The sequence below is a fragment of the Adiantum capillus-veneris genome, chromosome 1 (genome assembly GCF_014529385.1).
Source record: "Adiantum capillus-veneris isolate H3 chromosome 1, ASM1452938v2, whole genome shotgun sequence".
Classification (NCBI taxonomy): Eukaryota; Viridiplantae; Streptophyta; class Polypodiopsida; order Polypodiales; family Pteridaceae; genus Adiantum; species Adiantum capillus-veneris.
The window spans coordinates 110,576,752-110,591,103 of NC_140931.1; the positions used below are offsets into that span (position 1 = coordinate 110,576,752).

Sequence of the window (14,352 nt, forward strand, 5' to 3'; positions counted from 1 at the left end):
TGGCCAGGAGGCTCAAGCCACACCAAAGAAAAGAACATGAACTAATTATCGGGCGTCATTGGCGATTTGTAAGGTAGTGTTTTGAAGTTTTTAGACAATGAGCTTGTTTGTGCTGCAGCGATTCTTTTTTTGAACAAAGACCATTGTTGGTCTCTTCTTATCTTTGGGGATGTGTGTAAATAGGTCTGTATTTTATTGTGGTTTTATGGTGATCTGTGTTGTCTCTGTTCTGCGTTTTCATTATCTAATAGGAAATCTTCACACCTTGTGAGAAAGAAAAAGAAAGATTTAATAGCATCTTATTAGCCAATTCTCAGAATCTGCAACAAAGTTACTGAGTCCCTGTTTCAGTCATGTTTATCAACTTCTGAAGAAGACCTGTCGGTGAAAAATTTGCATGGTATGACAGATTACTGCAGCACTTGAATTGAGAACAAGCGGTGGAATTCTCTCTGTAGACAAGGCCATTGGGACGGCATTGCAGATAGTTAGTGAAGGGGGTGACATGAAAATTGGTTCAGCCTACGGACAAGGTAAGGAAATATGTTTCATTGTTTAGAACTCCTTTTTCTAATTTTCAAATGCCGGTCAAAAAGAAAATGCCCCTCTCTTCCAAGTTCCCACATCTTTGGACCCCTCCTCCCCATGCCTCCCCCCTCCTTCCCTTCCCAGCTCCCTACAAAGGCAAAAAACGTTCCAAATATTGGCTCCCTCTTACCAATCCTCATTTTTAAAAAATCCTTGCTTCAGGCAAGCAAACCACCTATACTCTTGAGCACAAGATTACCAATCTCTCTTTTCACAACCTCTCTACCCGCTCCCACTCTCCCTCTGAAAAGAAACTTTTGGGTCTAGGGCTTAACTACATCCCTCCTTCTCCCCCACCCTTGCCTTCATCCGTCCTTGGTGCCTACAAGTGCCTAGAAAGGAGCTTGCAACTTAAGATCTTCTTCAAAATTCTCTTTTTACTCCCTCACCCTTCTCTCTTCCCAACTCTTCTTGGAACCCTCCTACACCCTCTTTGGCTCTTAGCCAAACTTTTGACCATCTCATACCTCTCTTAAGTCCTCTTCTTCCCCACTTTTTCCCTTTTTATCCTAAATCCTTCTTTATCAACTCCCCTTTCCTCTCTTAAAATTGATCATAGCATCGTCATTAAACCAGCAGACAAGAATTTTGGACCCGTCACTCTCCAAATCTTGGTACCTTAAGGAACCCCTTCGGCATCTCTCAAACCCTTGCACTTACACATAAGTCGCGACGCTTCCTCTTTCTTTTGTTCAATCTCTCCTTCTGGCCATTCTCTCAAAGTTTCCCTTTCTTTCTACCGATTAAAGGAACTTTATCCTCACTTTATCCTCTCCTCTAGTCACACTATACTCAAACCTTGCTCTTTATTTTTGCTACCTAAAATCCATAAACCTACCCTTGTTGGATGTCCCATTTGTTCCTACAAAGGGTACCTCTTGGAGAATGCCTCTAAGAGGCGTCATATACAACTCTACCCTATTCTTCTATCCAAAACACAGCACCTTGAGGATTCTCATTCCCTTATCACGGACTTGGCTTCCCGCCCTCTCCCTCCCAACAATATTCTCTTTACCTTTGATGTGGAAACACTTTACCCGAGCATCCCTATCACAAATTGCCTAGAAGCTCTCAAATGCTCAATCCAAAGCATTTTCCCTGCACCCAAAGTCTATTTCATTCTCTCCCTTGCCTCACTTATTTTAAATCATCACTACCTCACCTTCAACGGTAAATTTTGGCACCAGGTAAAAGGAACCGCCATGGGTTCCAATTTTGCAGTTGTTTAGGCTTGTCTTTTTCTTTTCTTTTTAGAAGATAACCTTAACCTTCTATTCTCTTCTCCTTTACTTTAAAGATTTGTTGATATTGCTTTTGGTATTTGGGACGGTCCTCCCTCTAATTTATGTAGGCTTCTTAAGCAATATGGGTACCCTCTTAAAGAGCACATTAAAATCTCCCATGCTATTTTCACCTTTGAAGCCTTTATTCTAGGTGTACATTTTTTTAAGGGCCCATCATTTGCTGCACAAGGAATACTTGATACACATTGCCATAAAAAAAGTCTCAATTCTTATAACTACATTCCATGGCAATCTTGGCACCCCACGTATCACAAAATTGCTTTCATCCTTTCTGAGCTTAAAAGATACATCATTAGAAAGAGTTCGCTATCTGGGTTCATCCCTATTTGCAACTTGTTCTTCGCCAGGATAAGGGCTAAAGGATATCCCTCCCCTCTCTTAAGGGCTTGCTTTCTGTACGTCTCTTACGAATATAGATCCTTGCTCCTTAAAAGGAACTCTAAAACAAAATCCCCTCCTACCCTTGTCAAAATTCCCTTTTCCCCCCACACTCGTCGACTCAACTTAACCTGCTCCATTAATAAAAACCTCGTCAAATAGTTATCCAATAATCTTGAACGCTCACATCTTTCCAAACCTGTTATTTGTTGGCTAAACTCACCTAACCTTGGCAAACTCCTTTCCATGAGCGACCTCCACCCTTTCTTTTTGCAGCACACGACGGACCATGGTAATCAAGCATCCTCCTCGACTTCAATCGCTTGAGATGATACCACTTTCCCAAGGACACTCCTTATATTTTTTCCTTTATCTTTTGAAATATAGTCCTAGATGCTCTCCTTGAGTTGGACTAGTCCCATCTTTTCTCTCTTTAATTTCCTTTCACCCTTGTTTTCCCTCCATATTTATGAAAGGGTACATTCTTGTTTATATCAAATTCATCTCTTTAGTTACTACCTACCCACCTACTTTGTAAAGAGTTCTCCCTCCCAAAAGCATCTCTATCTCTCTTAAATTTTGTACCCTGTTTGGGAAATGGAGACTCATTCCTGAACTCCCCACTTAAACCCCCTCCCTTCCATCTGTACGGCTTACACCACTGATGAGCTTCATTGCGAAACGCGTTTGGTGTAACCTTTTGCTATTCCCCCCCCCGCGCCTCCCCAACCTCGTATACGCCTTTATTTTCACCTTTGTTCGTATTTTTTTAGCAACACACGCTCGCTAAGTTATTTTCAAACATAAAGCATTGTGAATCTTCCAGTTCTCAGGCAATTTCAGCCTATAACTAACGTCACTGATCTTCTCTGTTACTTGAAAAGGCCCATAGTAACGCATACTAAGCTTTGTTAAGAGACTTTCTTTACCTTTTCGCTTCTTTAAGCATGCCTTTTCAAACCGCAACAGTACCCAATCACCAAGTGAAAACAGCAATTCACGACGGTGGAGATCAATAGCTTGCTTTTGCTTTGCTTGTGTCCTTTCAAGGGCATGCTTTATCTTCTGGTACATTTCATCCATATTCTGTACATATTGATCTGCCTAAAAGATCTTTTCCTTGGTATGCAAAATGGGAGGAACTTTCACATGACCTTCGACAGTTCCAAAAGGTGCTTTGCCTGTTGAATGTACTGTGTTATTGTACGCATATTCAACCAACGGCAAATACTCCTCCCACTTCGCCTTGTGCTCTGACACATAGCACTTAAGCAGATCCAAGACAATAGAATTTGCCTCTTCTGACTGCCCATCTGTCTGTGGATGAAACGACAATGAGAACTTAAGCATAGTGCCCATATTCTCAAATATGCCTCTCCAGAATATACTTGTCATCTGTGGGTCACGGTCATTGACAATCGATTGTGGCATACCATGGTACTTAAAGATATTGCACATAAAGAGACGTGCCATCTGATCTTGTTTTATCTTCTTCCTAACATGAATGAAATGAGCTTGTTTGCTGAAGCTGCAAATAATGGTCCAGATCCCATCATTTCCTGTCTGTGTTCTGGGAAGATCAAAGATAAAATCCATAGCTATGTTTTCCCATGGTTTATTTGGAATCGGCAATGGCTGTAACAGTCCTGGTGCCTTTTGCGTGTCAAACTTGACCTTTTGGCAAATCACGCATGCTCGCACAAAGGCATCCACATCTCTCCTCAAGGTAGGCCAATAAAAGAATGTCTCAACCGCTTTCACTGTAGCATCTATACCACGATGCCCTACATACGGTGGGACATGACTCTCTACCATGACCTTATGTCGCAATGGCCTAGTGACACAGAGTCTGCCATGCATCATCATAAAACCATCTCTGAGGAGGTAGTGCTCATGACGTTGTCCTTCTTGTAGCTGTTTGAAGATCCTTGCAAAATCTTCGTCACTCGCATACTGTTCCTTCATGTCATCAAGCTCATGATGATAAGGAATTGACACAGCTGAAATTTGTGGCTTTCTTGATAATGCATCATCCACAACATTCTTCTTGCCTTCCACATGCACAATCTGGAAGTGAAACATGGAGAGAATGTTTGCCCATCGCATATGCTTTTCCGATAGCTTTGACTGTGTCAAGAAGTATCGCAAGGTCTGACGATCCATTTGGACAACAAAATCAGCACCTAGCAGATAGTGTTTTCAACTTAAGAGGGCATGAATCACAGCTAGTAACTCTTTTTCATAGACCTGCATGGTCATCTCTGGCCCTTGCAAGATTCTGCTCTCATAGGCTACTACCCTGCCATCTTGCATTAGCACTACACCAATGCTACTGCCACAAGCATCACATTGGACCACAAATGGCGTCCTGAGATGTGGCAAAACAATGACCTCTGGGCTTGAGCTTCAATGGGCTCTGTACGCTGAGGGCATTCCCTTGCCTGCTGTGGCTTTAATGGTGCTTGCAGATAATCCATAAACTTGGGATTCTACACCAATTGAGTGAAGACATTCACAGCAACAACTAATTGTGTCCTGAACGCATCCTCTTCAAAGTGCCCAGTCATGAACCCTTGAACCTGTTCTCACTGTGCATTCACACGAACAATAGGCATAGACAGTGGCGGTCGTGAACTCTCGCCAACTTCATGCTGTAAAGGAATGGCCTGTCTACCCTGGGAAGAGGAACCCTCTTCTCCAGCATTGTCTGTCTTGTCAGCCATAGTGTAATTCCAAGTTCCTGTTCTTTGTGTCTTCGCCGCAAACCAACCAAGGCTCACTTCTTAAGGAAAAAGTGATCTTGTCCCGCCAACGGAACCATGAAACCGGCCCGTGGGGCGGTAGACGTTAGCTTTCACCCGCGATTCTTTAACACTTAACTTTACGACACCATGCAATGACTTAAAAGGAACCTGTAATTGGGAATAGGATTACACTTCAAAACAAAAGCACGGCCAGGAAGCTAGAATGCTCCCAAGCAGACAGCGACACCTGTAGGCCCCAAAGGTTGGCGCTCCTTTCGGTATTTCTTTATTCTCTAACAGAGGGAATAAAAACCTGTGATTTCCTACAAGCTGCCTCGCATAGTCCGGGCTGAATTGCACCTGTTCTGGCCCGAATTCGGTAGCATAACTGTACTAGGACACTTCACAGTCAGTATCCCCACGCAATAGATGACTTTCCCGACGCATACGGACACTTTGCAAAACTTGGCGAGAATTTGCAGCATGCTGAATTCTCTGTTTTCTGCTCCGAAAATGTGCCAGGTCACCTCTACAGCGGCCTCTTCGCGTCCCCGAACCTCCTAGGGGTATTAGGGACCGTTTAGGGCCGAAACCCTAAACCTGCAAAAATACACAGCAGGCTGTAATTCCCTGTTTCGGGCTCCGTTTCGCTTGCCGGTCGCATCCTTAGCAAGTCCTCGAGCTCCCGCACCTGTAGGGCTACTTGCCGTTTGAATCAGACGAGATTTCGCACGTGAAACCTCTCCGAATTCACCTATACCTGCGGGGGATTAGCCACTAGCTAATCCAGTACCTGTGCAAGAGGCTCTTGCCTCGGCAATCGCGCATGAACCCACACATCTGTACATTGGTCAAATGAGAAGCCCACTTGAGGAGCATAACATAACTGCTCGTAGGGGAGAGAGAGAGTAGTGCATAGCGTGCAGGGCATCACTCCTGGCACCGCACTATACATAAGAGGGAAAGGAAGCACTCCATAGCTCTTGCACTTGTTGCAATCCACCTACAACTGAAAATGGCGCCCCCTTTCTCTTGTAGACTCGCCCAGAGTGGCAGAAGTGCTCACAGAGTGACACCTCGCCCAGTTTCCGACTTTGGCCAACTTGGCTAAAAATATCTCAACTGGTGCGTCAGTTGACTTGGCAACAGAGCAATACAATGTTCCCCTTGTCATTCCAGAGCTAATGACACGAACACATTTTCAGGTCCAAAATAGCAGTTCCATAAATTTTAGGAGATGCTTCCACGGCACTCACACTGGTCATCTGACCATCAATCACCACTGTAACCACATTGAAAAATGCAATGTAGGCCAGCTATTAGGTGATTTACATTCGTAGCCCCACCGTGGCTAACCTTAGTCCATTTGTCCAACTTTAGTGCTCACTGGCCGTCCGGCCTAGACTCCCACTGTCCGCCTCACACCATGCAACTCGGGCATTGGCATTTCCAGAGGGGTGCTTTAAAACAAGTCAAATAAAATTCCCCAAAAAGAAATCAACAAGTAAAGTTGCCACAGACTCGTGACAGAAAGCCATCTATTGATCACATGCACGTTTTGGGCTGTTTGGCTTATGCTTTGGTGCCACAAACACAACACAAAAAATTGGATGATAAGGTTGTCAAATGCATTTTTGTTGGTTATAGTACTGAAAGCAAAGGGTGTAGGTTGTATCATCCAAACAAAGCGTATCTTGGTTTCACGAGATGTTGTGTTTGTGGAAGGAGCCTTTGCCGTCATGTACTAGAGACAATAATGTAAGCTCACATGACATTTATGACAGTTTGTTGCCTCTTTTCAGTGGTGGAAACTTGAATGTAAATTCCAATTAGGCAAATGTACAGGCAATGGGGGTTTCATAAAATGTTACGGATCATCCATTTTTTGATACAGATGCACATGATGTACTTGATGTGGAAAGGGCTGAGAATGAGCAGGCTAGAGAAATGCCGAAATGGCTGGTGTATACTATGCGTGACAGTAAATTGGATGCACCTTTGTCTAGTCATATACTTGTTCAGGTTCTCACCATGCATCTTTGCTTTCGCTGTTTCTAGCTTATGTAATATAGAGGAACCTTTGTCTTTTGATAAAGCACAAAATTCAAAAAATTGGACGATTGCCATGCAATCAGAATATGATGCACTTATAGGAAATGACACATGGAATTTATGTGATTTGCCTCTTGGCAAAAAGGCCATTGGTACGAAGTGGGTTTACAAGTTGAAACGTAAGCCTGATGGTGAGATTGATCGCTACAAGGCTCGACTTGTTGCAAAAGGTTATGCACAGCAGAAAGGCATAGATTATGAAGAGACTTTTGCTCCCACTTGTCGTATGACTACTGTGCGTTATCTATGTGTATCGGTAGCTCATTTTGGATGGGATGTACATCAATCAAACATTGTTACTGCTTTCTTGAATGGTGACATATTTGAGAAAGTTTATGTAACGCAGCCTCACGGTTTTGTCAAGAAAGGACGAGAGGATAAATTGTGCAAACGTGAGAAAGCTTTGTATGGGTTGAAGCAATCTCCTCGTGCTTGGTATGAGAAAGTTGACACTCATTTGGTCTAACGAGGCTTTGTAACAGTCCAACAGAAAGTGCCTTGTATGTAAAGCGTGAGGGTGATGTACTTCTCATTGTTGTTCTATATGTGGATGATTTGCTGATCACTGGTCCGAATGAGATACATATTGTTGAATTTACGGCTGATTTGAATGCTACTTTCAAGATGAAAGATTTGGGGCTGTTGCATCATTACTTGGGCATATAGTTTAAGCAGTGTGATGGTGGGATTGCCTTATGTGAAACACGTTACATAGAGACATAGCTATGTAAGTTTGGATTTGAAGACTGCAAGCCTATTGCCTCTCCCATAGAAACAGGTTTGAAGTTGAGTCTTCATGATGCTAGTGATCTTGCCAATGTCACTCTTTACCAAACTGCTGTTGGATGCTTTATTTATGTATGCAATACGAGGCCTGATATTCAGTTTAGAGTCTCACAGGTCAGCAGATTTATGCATAGCCTAGGGTCTAAGCATTGGCAGGCTGGTAAGTGGATTTTTGCTACTTGACTGGCACTTTACATCTCGGGTTGTTTTATCCCAAGGGGGGATCATTGCCCCCAAATTTACATGCTTTTTCGGACTCAGATTGGGTTGGTTGTTATGACATGCGAGTGTCCACGAGTGGTTTACGTTTCATACTCGGGAGTTCACGCATATCATGATTGAGCAAGAAGCAATCTACTATGGCCACGTCCAATTGTGAGGTTGAGTACAGGGCAGTCTTCACATCTACGGTTGAGTGTGTATCACTCAGACGCCTTATGGCTGATTGGGTGTTGGATAGGACACTGCCAACACCATCTACATTGATAGTCAGAGCGCATTGGCAGTTGCGAGGAACCCAATTTTTCATGCTCGCACAAAGCACATTGAGGTGCATTATCACTATGTTAGGGAGAGACTCTCAACAGTAGAGATAAGCTTGGCTTATGTGCAGACATTAGACGACCTTGCAGATCTTTTCTCAAAGGCATTGTCTCGTGAGAAGTTCGAAGCTTTCCGCAAAGCTTTGGGCTACTCCCCTTTGTGGACTGATCACGTCCTCAGGGCATGACACTTCCCTATACTCTGTGCCATCTGATTCACTGCATCACTCCCTAGGGGAATTGAGAGGCGGACATTCACGAAGCTCTTTAGCGACCGATGCATTGCTTTCTAGGACAACGCCCGATGCCGGGCATCCTCGGTCATTGATGATGATGATGATGATTTCAATCTGACAATTTTAGTCTTTCAATTTACTTCATAGTCTCGCAATCTTCGAGGCAGGCTTGGATGGGGAAAAATCCGCATCCGAGCGACCTTGAGAAAGCCGTGTCTGTAGTGTTTGTCGGCGGACCCATGCCTAGGCTGGGTGTGCGGTCCGTAAAGCTACATCCTTTGTTTAGGAGTCCTCATGAATATATACATGGCAGGGTGCACTTTGCGTGCCAACAAAAAACGTGTACCACAATGTGCCTACATCCTCGTTTATTTTGTGGTGTCACAGAGAATTTGGCCAACGGCCACAGAGTCTGTATCAAATCTGTCACCCCCAAGTCTCCCGTGTGGTAGAGAACTCGAGAGCTTGAACTTGAACCCAATCCATCACTGTATCCATAATCCACTCAATCCGTTGTGTCTAGAGCCTCTGCCCCTCTAGCTGTTGGAAACAGTACATGGACTCTTAGCAAGCCGCCTCAAGGTCAGGAGAAGAGTCATCGAGGAATCGTGTGAAGCCGTAGGTGAAGAAGTCCCTCCGACGGCGGATGCCGAAAGTGGTCAGCCCACGAGGGACTTTTGCAAAAGACGACGCCTGCACCAATAGGGGTGTCCGCAAGCCGGGGGGTGTGGGGGGGGTGGGGGGGGGGGGGGGGTGTCAAGGGGGTGGGGGCAGTAGGCGGAGAGGGAGGAGGAGGGGTTGTCGGTGGCAAAGCTGAGGTCGAAGGGGTATCCGCCCGCTCATCTTGTTGTAGAGGGTTGAAACTGTTCCTTGTGTGGGAAACCCACTACTGTTGGCCTGGGTAGGCCGACCACCGGGGGGCGTCAAACTGGCGTGGTGGTCCCTGGCGACGTCGACCACGAACTTGTTGCCAACCTTCCTCCGCTTGGGCACCTGTCTCAAAGGAGGACTCGTGTCTCTGCTTGCTGAGCCTGGCAGCCTTAGTAGGTGTAGCACAGATAATGTGTCGTGCTCTCTACAGTGGGTGGTCCTCAGTGCAATGTGCGTGACAATCTCACTCAAATAGACTGAACAGAAAGGAAACCATAGACGTCAACAGAGCTCACAAAGACACAACAGCAGACCAGAACATATGACTCGACTCTCTCAAAGACTGATATAGACTTTGGCATGGCAGCACACTCAGCTCCAGCCCAGGACTCACAGGTACAATGGGGGTGTCGAGGCTCAGATGTGCAGGGATGGTGAAGACGTGCTCTGTGTAAAGACTCACTCTCGACAACTGCGTCGCTGGACAGTGGTGAAGATGATAATCCCGATGACCAACTGCTACTACTCATATGTACCACCATAAAGGGCCACCAACGGCTCATAAATGTCAGTTATGTGGTGACCTGGCCACGATGTCCACTAGACCACCGTCGGTACCCTGCCACTGCCACGTGTCACTCCCAGCCCAGAGGGTCCGTCCAGTGTGAAACAGCCTAGACCAACTGTACTAACTGTCCAACTGTCTGCCTGTCCTCTGAAGTGACACTGTAGCCCTGCTACAGGTTGCCCGCCACAAGACCGCTCACCGTCCCGGTGAGAGGAATACTGAAAAAACTGTGAAAGAAAACCATTAGGTACTGCATCTGTACATCTTTCTTGAAGCAAGTTCTAGGCCCAAAAGTGGAGTTTAAACACAATGCACTGCTTGCAAACGTTTTAAGCTTTGAATAGGCGGGACTTAGTATGATTGCATAATCCAAGAATCCCAATTGGCAAAAAAATGATGCTCTCCAGCAAAGAGATAAGCTCAGTTTGATTCCAGTGCATCTTTATCTGCCCTAACCATAGTGATAGGAAAATGACCTGGTCTATGCTTGCAGTTGCAGATGAACCTTGCCACACTTTTTGCAACACACTCTTCTCGAAAGGTGGGATGACCATAAGCCCGAGTAACACCGCAAATAGGGTTAAGCTCCATCATGATAGTAGAATAGAAAGGCCTTCACAGCAACAAGATGGCAACCATCGAGCCATCTTATCATGCAGGGTGGGGTGAGAAAAAACTTGCTTCAGGATGGCAACCAAGTGAAAGTTGAGAGTCAGCTATGATGCGGAGTGGGGGGGGGGGGAAATTGCGGGGTGGGGGGGAAAACATGCTGAGGTTGAGAGGGGTGGGGAAGCATAGATAGGGGGCTGGTTAGGGGCGAGTGGAAGGGAGGGGGTGGATAGGGGCGAGGGGGGGGCTGGGTAGGGGCGAGAGGGGGTGGGTAGGGGCGAGTGGAAGGGAGGGGGTGGATAGGGGCGAGGGGGGGCTGGGTAGGGGCGAGAGGGGGTGGGTAGGGGCGAGGGAGGGTGAGGGTAGGGGCGAGGGGGGGAGGGGGAGGGGGAGGGTAGGGGCGAGGGCGAGGGAGGGTGAGGGTAGGGGTGAGGGTGAAGTGGGTGGGTAGGGGCGAGAGTGAAGGAGGGGGTGGGTAGGGGCGAGAGTGGGGAGGGGAAGGGGGGAGAGGGTAGGGGCGAGAGTGGGGAGGGGGAGGGTAGGCGCGAGGGTAAGAGAGGGGGTGGGTAGGGCGAGGGGGGCTAGGGCAGTAGATGAAATCCATGGTCCCCTGGTTGAAAGAGGAGATGCTACAGAGCGCAGCCACCATGAGCAGGACAACTATAAAGAGAATGGAATTCATCAGGCAGGACGAGCTTTGTGAAGGGAGCTTTGTTCTGGGAGAAGCAGACACCAATGGGGCTGATTTTTGATGTTGGGTGAACTTCTGTCGAGGAGATTTCTTCCCACTTCTATTTTCCTCCATAGGCTCACCAAATTCAAAGACTTCCCCCGAGGGCGCATCCATAGTAACTTCTATGGCCTTCAACCTTTGAGCTGGCTCAGGTGGCTCATTGGGGTTAGTTACTGTGGAAACAATGGAAGAGGGTGTACCTCTAGGCAAGGAGTGAATAGAGACTCCATAGCACGGCATAGATTTGGTAGCTTCTAACCACTCCAGCAGAAATTTGTCTGACCCTTCAGGTGTAGTAGGTTGTTCTTGTTCAGGGTTGGTTTCCATTGACAAAGAAACTTGCTGCACCACGGGATCCATACCTCCTTCTAAAAGAATCGGTTGCATCGGGGAGCCAGAAGTATGTATCCACATTGCATCGTTTCCCCAATCATGGAGTGCTTTAGTGTGTCGCAGCCATGGCCTTCCAATGAGCAAAGGAAATCCGCCCTCAACCTAGGGAAGACGAACCACAACAAAATCCAATTTAAAAGTAAAGTCTTGTACCTGCAGAGGCACATTGTCCACTATGCCTACTGGGTAGACTGTCCACTGGTCGGCCAACGTAACTGTGAAGGGAGCAGGGCGAGTAGGCTGTAGACCTAGAGCTAACATAGTGAACTCGGGCATCAGGTTGATGCCAGATCCACTATCCACTATCACTCCTGAGAATTGCCGACCTAAAATGGACACTGTCAGGCGAGGGCTTCTATAATCAGTGAGTGGAGCAGCGGGATTAGATATCATATAGGACTCTGATGGTCGCACTGGGAGGTGCCCGCCACTAGGACCTGCTCCAGGATAAAGTGACTGAATAACAGCAAGGGTGTCACTTCTAAAATTTGCATCTAGCCGCAACATGTCATAAAGGGATACTTGTTGGAAAGTGTTCTTCAAGACTGTCTCTGCTGTAAGCTTCTTTTTTTCTACCTGTTGTTCTTTTGGTATCTTGATCTTCTGTAGATCGGAAACTGCTTCCAAGAAAGCTTCATCAATATCGGAGAGCAAAGATTTGGATTCTTTCATGGCACTAGGGAATTGCTTGTTAATAGCTGCAGGCAGGGTATTCACTGGTGTGGGAGTTGAACTTGATGGAATGCTAAGACCGAGAGCGGCTCTCTGGGCCCGGGTGAGGACGCCCGATGGCTCCTCTGCCAATTGCGGCGGCTTATTTTGAGGGGTAACCACGTGGGTAGAAGGGGGCGGCTGAGAAACAGTGCTAACTGCTATCAAATTGAGCTTGGGAAAGGCAAACTCATTCTGGCTTTGACTTGGGTTTGAAGCCGTGGATGCACGAATTTTATGGCAATCCTTACTGTAGTGATCCTTCGTTTCAGGGCAATGACGGCAGGGAGGGGACCCTTCTGGCAGGGGGCATTTGCTTTGGTAATGCCCATATTCCCCGCATCTTTAGCACAAAATGGGCCGATTCAAAGGACGAGTCGAAGTGCGAGGCGGTTCTTGCTCCTGGTGCATTGAGTTGGAGGTGGAGGCATAGAAGCTTTGAGGAGATGAGGGAGCATGGGTATTATAAAAGCTCTGAGAGGGAAAAGTACTCTGCACACCTTGCATAGGAGGGGCTGTCAGCAAAGGTGGCATATGGTGTGGATGGCCACAGGTAGAAACCATGTTGGATGCAGGTGTTGGCCCTTGCTGAAGAGAAGGACCAAGACTTTGCTGTATTTGTCGCAATCCCTTGAGGTAGTAACAATCCTTATCCTCATGTCCAGATTTTTCACAGAAGTGGCAGTAAACCCGAAGGGGGCATTCCTGTGGAGGGTGCCTTGGAGAGCGGCATGAGCTACACCAAACCGTAGCCTTAGTCTCTTGCTGACACTTGAGCTCTTTTAGCTCCCGCTTAATCTGTTCCAATGCCTCGTGATGTGGAGGCTTCTCTTGTCTAAGAGAGAAGGACCTCTCCTCTTGAAGAGCTCGCTGTAACTTTAGGGCTTCCAGTTCCCTGTGTAAAGAAGTTAAAGGATCAGAAGGACTTTCCAAAAACACAGAGGGGGTCTCTATGTGAGGGGGGTTGGTGAACAGCTTCCTAGCCCCCTCTATCCTCGTAGCAGTTGCGATGAACTCCTCCAGAGTGGCGTCGGGTCGGAGACTCTCTCGTAGTTTTTGCTGAGAACTTTTGGGAAGCGCCTTCTCTACCCACTTCTTAACCATAAATTCACCTGGTTGCTGGAACCAGAGACTTGGTTTTCGTCATAAGTTGTGCAAATGTCTCCTCTGGCTAGAGCACCATGTTGGCTAACTCATCCAACACCTTCTCTTGGTAGTCACCGGGCCTGAAAGCTGCACAGAATTGTTGCCTTAAGACTGCCCAGGTTGCAAAATGGTTCTCTGCAAACTGGCTGTACCATTTGTTTGCTAAGCCATCCAAGGTGGATGGAAAGAGTACCAAATAAGCATCTTCCCTGTTAAGACCACGACCCCTACAAAGAGATACAAACCTCCTTGCATGGTCGTCAGCATCTTCTGAAGAGAGACCTTTGAATGTAGGGAACTTGATGTTTACCTTAGCCAAAACGCTAGCCAATGGTTCCATGGCCCCTTGCTGAGCCTGTTGCTCAGTAGCCTGCTGTAGCAAAGTAGGAGAGAGCTTCACTGGAGAAGGTGATCTGGAAGATGTGGAACCGGAGGGAGGAATGGGTGATGCCGTATGTGGAGGTATGGGTGATGAGGTTGATGGACTTCTAACAGGTTCCAAGGGTCGACTTCTGTTGTAGTACTTTAGAGGACTCAGGAGTGCGCTTTGACTCTCGACTGACCGCCTTGTATGGGTCATGCAACGACCACCAAACCAACCAAGCTTTGGGCAAGAAAACCTTGAACTGGCT

At 46.7% G+C, this 14,352-nt stretch overlaps 1 protein-coding gene across 2 annotated transcripts in view; it reads left to right on the forward strand.

The window, feature by feature from the left end:
• LOC147465351 (uncharacterized) overlaps positions 1-14,352 on the forward strand; it is a 70,517-nt gene that overhangs the window by 48,933 nt on the left and 7,232 nt on the right. For both annotated transcript variants that reach the window (XM_086519583.1, XM_086519577.1), the window contains exon 7: positions 410-533. In XM_086519583.1, coding sequence (XP_086375709.1) covers positions 410-533 — 124 coding nt within the window. The remainder of the gene's footprint in view (positions 1-409; positions 534-14,352) is intronic.